Here is a 6,000-nt window from a genome sequence, read left to right as displayed (position 1 = left end):
ATTAAAATATGGATTATTAACTAAGATTTTATGCTATTCTAATTGGTATAACATAAACAAAAAGTAGTTTAATAAAATTTTGAATGTAAGACACTGAAACCTTGTGTCATTTTGATTTTGTCTGCAATTGTGAAATCACTTGTTTTGCTTATTATCAATGTTTGGATGGTTTTGTCTATTGACAAGGAAAATTTTGAGTGTTGTTCCAAGAATAAGTCTGCTTTTTAAGGTGGTTTTTGCCTGAATGTTCTATTAGAGTTTTGAGAAAATTCCTGTGTGATGCCTATTATGAACCAATATTGTGGTTCATGACAATCACACAATGGTAAAATCAAAAACATATAAGAACACACTGCTTTTTTCTTCATTACAAACATATAGTTTAGTCTAAGCTAATATAATTTAATTTATAAAATGTGCAATTTATACAAAACTATCACAAAACATGTATAGTTATTATATTCAGCTTTAATATTATTGTTTCACAAATTCTTTGTAACCATGTAATTATTTATATAATACTGTAATATGCCTTGAAATACATGTTGTCATTTGTATTTCCATATACAATGAAAGAAGAAAACTTCTTGTGGCTTTCTCACACTCCTCAAAACATTACAGTCATATACATGTTCACAGTAAAAAATATTTTGAAAGTGAAAATCTACATTATGTAAAATGATAGGAAATAACCTATGTTATACAGCTCCAAGAGTAAATAGCAGAAACAAGGATTTTTTGTACATCTTCTAGAGTAACGTAACATAAACAAGGCTAACAGAAATAAGGATATGTTGAATATTTTCAAGAGTAATAAGCCAGAAAGGAGTCTATGGTAGAGTAATTTTGAAAGATGACTGAGTTAAACATCTGTAAACATAACTTGGAAGAAAGAAGGCTATGTTGAATAATTGGAAATTTTTAGTGGAGGTTCAAGCACAGGAATGACAGTAAAATGATGAATATCATTTGTATACTCACTGATTGATGATTGACAGGAAGCATGATGCTTTGAAGATTTCAATAATTGTTTGCTAAAGTTATATTCTCTGGTTTCCATGCAATGAGACAACTTGATTGTAAGGGAATTGTAACAACAATCAAAAATATTTGACTCATTTTGATGAATTCATAGGTAAAATGCTATTAGAATAAAACTGAGCACTTAATAAATTAATATTAACACTCATTATGAATGTAGGAACATTATGTAGAACCTTAAACAGTATTAAAAGAATATCTGAGTTGGTAAATGGAAGAAAAAAGTGATTTGCAGGAAAAACTTGAAACAAAACTGAATCTAGCTGCAGTGTATTTTACAGAAAACTATATAATTTATCATAACCCCATCTCTTGACAGAATAATAAATTATTTAATTAGACATAACTACAATTATTTTTTCATCTTTAGTTTTAGTGCTGTTAATGTGTAATTTATGAAACAATTTCTAATATATTTTCTGTAGTTGGTAGTTTCCATAATGATAACATGTTCATACAGCTAAAAAAACAAACAAACAAAATTATATATATTCATATTGAAGGAAGAAATTTTGAAGTATGAGACAAAAAAACTTTTATCTTTTCTGTAACATGTTGTACATGCATTCATTTCAAGGTTTTGTTAATAGAAAAGTTTGTATACATATTGTCAGTGAACAAAAATGACAATTTTTTTTTATAGCTACAAATATCATTAACAGTGAGGTACCTAACAGATATAACAATGCATTCTAATCTTTAGTATGTAAGAAAAGTATATTTAATTAGCTATACCTATTACCAGGTTGGTTTTTAGTTTCATTTTGAGTATGTAGTTTGCTCTGATGAGAATTTTATACAAATATAATGACAGCCAAATACACCAAGTAGGCACAAATGAAAAATTAGTTTGATATAAAAGTAGTATCTGAAGTGCATTTTGTAATTGGTGCATAGATAATCATTAAATATTTTGATAAAAAAAAATGTCATCCAAAAGTAATAACAATATTTATTGGCCTACTGTTCAGATTACAGTGTATTTCACTGATTAGAATCAACACTAAAGATTAGGGGTTGAATCTATAGCAGTGCACTAAAAAAGGCTTAATTTTATCTTTGCTAGTGAAATAGTAACCCTAAATTCTAAGGATATGTTTAGAATTTCCAAAAAGAGTTACTATCATGATTCAATAGAAATCACTCTTTCATCCAGTAGGATCTTAAAGATTTTGTGTATTGATATTAATTCCATTTAAACATTTTGCCCTTTGTTATATGAGATGATACACTGTAAAAGGGATATGTTTACACCATACACATGTGTTAACAACAAGAGGTTTTACCTTGTGTAGAATTCTCAAACATGGTTGAAAATGCTTGAGTTAAAGAATTCATTTCAAGTACTTAGAATACTTAAATTCTGGTAAAATTTTGGATTTTATTGAAGTTGTTTGAAATGAGGTAGAAACATGAAGTGGTGATATATTGAATAGTGTCGTCCTCTGTTTCTGAATTTCCTGTGATCACAAATTCTACACAGACAATTGACCCTGAAGAAAAACTAGTTATCAGTAGAATTACATATATGTTTTATATTTATTGTTATCTGAATGTTGTATTTGTATCACAATAATTGGTATTTAAAGCATGTGTGAATGGATTGGGGAACTGTAAGGTGTATTTTTAGGCTGGAGAAGTAAATAAGATAATGATACTTGAAGTTTGTTAAAGGTTACTCTTGAAAAGCCTTGGATATGCTTGATTTTATTGTCAAAAAGTTTGTGGGAACCCTGTAGCCACTGTTGTGTTTTATTTGTCAGGTTACCAGAATAGAGTCCTTTTTGTTTTTTGAAACCTGGTTCTATAGATTTGATTCTTCATGTATCATTTTGTAACAAATACACAAGAACCACTGAAATTGTGCTCATTTTTGTATCCATACATTATTCAATGTTGAAATTCTGTACAGTAATAGGAATATTTTATTACATTTTGTATCTCAGTTTGTTTTTTATTTGATAGGTAATGTATTTAAATTTCAGTACATTGATAATTTACTTTTATTAGGACACACAGTTCATTCTTGTGTTACAATGTTTTATATAGGGAAGAACAGGAGTTATGATTTGTGCCTATCTGTTACATAAACAGATATGTGCAACTCCAGAAGAATCTTTATTTTGTTATGGACAAGCAAGGACTCATGACCAGAAGGTAATTTTACTCTTTCTAAATGTAACAAAGAAAATAATTTAATGTAAAGGTTTTACAAAAAAGAAGAAAAGACATTTATCACCTAAATATTAAACTAAGCACTTTTTTGTCTTTCATATTTCCAGATAAAAGAATGTACAGGTTGTTCAGCATAGCATTATCTACTGTAAAATTCCACAATCTTTTCAATACCAGGTAAATAACTAGTTGTAGACTAGGAATTTTTGCTTATACTAAAATGAATTTTGCTTGTCTTGAAAAGTAGGTTTCCTCAATAATAAAATCATTAACCTGTAGTCATAATTAGTATTTTTTTTTGAAACTTAGAAAGATACTATAGCTCATTTTCCAGTATAATCTTTACAAGGACAGCATCGTGGTTTAGCTGGTTGTGTTTGAATAAGGTAAGATAAAGAATAAGAAACATAGGAACACAGTAATGAATTCTGAAAGTAGCTTTACAGTTCTGAATAATCTGTTTGTTATTTAGTCGCAGTATTTCTGTGGTTGCCAAGACAATAAAAAACTAGTGGGTGTATTTGGATGAAGCAGTGTGAGCAGTGCTATTGGTTCTGTTTCAGGGGGTTACAATACCAAGTCAGAGAAGATACGTAGAATATTATGGTGAGCTAGTCAGGAGGAATGTAGAGTACAAACCATTAGCACTTATTCTGAGATCAGTGAGACTTGATCCTGTCCCATCTTTCACTGGAGGAACATGTAGTAAGTGCTGAAGAAAATTTGTATTATTAGATTAAATTGAAGTATTATCCAGAAAATTTAATGAAGATTTTGAGTTACCAAATGTCACTTAAGCAAATTACACAAAATTATGTTTTGCTGATTTTCCCATTAATATATGTATATTTGTATATGTAGGTATAATGATTTTTAGAGTACTACTTCTGACATTTCAAATTTTTGAAGTGTTGGCATTGATTGTTTAGAGGAAACAGTTATATTTGTACATGTGCATTGGTAGTCATTAGTTCTGGTAACTGGTAGTTTTGTAGATTGAAGATCATATTGAAATGTGTTATTTCAAAATGAATTTTAATAAAAGTAATTAGTGTTTTTGCACAACTTCTAATTTTTTTACCTCTGTTGGTTCTTTCAGTTAACCTCAAGGATATTAGCACTATATTTTATACAGTTTAAAAAAAGAGATACAATTCCAGTTCATCTTTGCCATGCTTATGTGCTGTGAAATAAATTCCAAACTTGTGATTTTTTTTTTCAATGCACTTGTATAAGTTTGAACTTTTTCCCCCCCTGTAGGTCCATATTTTGTAGTTTACCAACTTAAAGTGAAGTTATACACATCTCCTGTGATAGACTTCAAGAAAAGCTCAAAGTTCCTACATTTTGAGATTCCTCAGTCAATACCAGTGTGTGGGGATATAAAAATCGAATTCTATAACAAACCAAAAATGATGAAAAAAGTGAGTTGTGCAGAAGATTGAAACTTTTTTTTTATTTCTGTGAAATATTTATTAATCTCAATATCTTTCCAATTAACTCTCTCGGTGAAGGCTTGGTCATTTGGACTGACCTTTTAACCACCAGATAACCATGAAAGTATCTGTACTATAACTTTTAATGTGGTAGGTCTATGTTGACGACAGTTAAATGGCAAGCTTTCAATAAACATTACAAGTCTTTTGTACACAAAAAAATCAGTTTTTTTTTAATAAGGTATTTTTGCTACAGATATGTACATGAATATACATGGAGTCAGAGTGTTGACTAGTCCGAATGCGGGTAATTTGCATTTTAAGATTAAAAATACTTTTTTCATCTTGTAGTTTTCAAATTTCATTTCCATAACTTCTAAAACCTCCTAAATGAATACCAAATGTTTCTTTTTCAGTAAAACTTTATATTATATTTTATTCATTTTCTGTACCCTCACTGTATAAGGACACAGTTGATTTGACTGAACATGTAACCACCACAAAAAAATATGAAATAAACCTAAATTACCTTTTTTCTTTTTAGAATGACTGCAACACTTATTTGTCCTAAATAGCTAAAGGCTCTTAAATCATTTATTGATTTATTGCTCTGTGAATTGTACCAAACTAATAATCCCATGATACAAACTGTAAATCTCACAGTGAATGTTTAACTCAAGTTACTTTATTGAATGATGTTACTACTCACAAGCATACTTCATGGAGAAATTTTTCTTATTATTTTCATTATCTATTCTAACGAGTTTCTGATTTTTTACATTTTAGTTACCTTTATAGCAATAGATAAAAAATATACATAATAAAGAAATTTAATACTTATGTTTAGCCTCTTGTTTTTTTCCTGTCAGCCAGCCAATGAATCTTAAGCCTATACTTTTTTAATGATGGTACTAGTACATTAAATATTTTTTCTTCAAGTATACGTATAGGACACAGTAATAACATGCACAAAGTAAACAGTGTCCTATAACTGTTATAATTTAACTGGCTTTCTAACTAAGGTGTAAGTGCTTTAAAATAATTCCTGTTGGATATGAAATCAGTGATAGCAACTTTCAATTTCCAGGTGAAATAACTAAAAATCTCTACTGATAACAAGGTAAATTTTAACTTTATCTCTTCATTGGTTATAAATGATGTAATAGCAAACATCAGTGAGAGTTATTGGTAATTTGTGAAAGAGAGGATGTAAAGGGTAGGAGTGGCAAGTGGGTCTAACACTGTAGTTTATATCTCCATAAACATAGAAGATTGAAGGCTATAAAAATTGTATAGCCTATGCCTTAGTAATATCTATACTATAATGAGTACTTTATGTTAAACTCAG

At 28.9% G+C, this 6,000-nt stretch overlaps 1 protein-coding gene across 2 annotated transcripts in view; it reads left to right on the top strand.

The window, feature by feature from the left end:
* LOC106458103 (phosphatidylinositol 3,4,5-trisphosphate 3-phosphatase and dual-specificity protein phosphatase PTEN-like) overlaps window positions 1-6,000 on the top strand; it is a 35,450-nt gene that overhangs the window by 20,490 nt on the left and 8,960 nt on the right. For both annotated transcript variants that reach the window (XM_013917561.2, XM_022384246.1), the window contains 3 exons: window positions 3,091-3,198; window positions 3,780-3,921; window positions 4,477-4,640. In XM_013917561.2, coding sequence (XP_013773015.1) covers window positions 3,091-3,198; window positions 3,780-3,921; window positions 4,477-4,640 — 414 coding nt within the window. The remainder of the gene's footprint in view (window positions 1-3,090; window positions 3,199-3,779; window positions 3,922-4,476; window positions 4,641-6,000) is intronic.

Source organism: Limulus polyphemus, unplaced genomic scaffold, assembly GCF_000517525.1.
Source record: "Limulus polyphemus unplaced genomic scaffold, Limulus_polyphemus-2.1.2 Scaffold417, whole genome shotgun sequence".
Lineage (NCBI taxonomy): Eukaryota > Metazoa > Arthropoda > Merostomata > Xiphosura > Limulidae > Limulus > Limulus polyphemus.
This window is presented reverse-complemented; position numbering and strand designations above follow the sequence as displayed.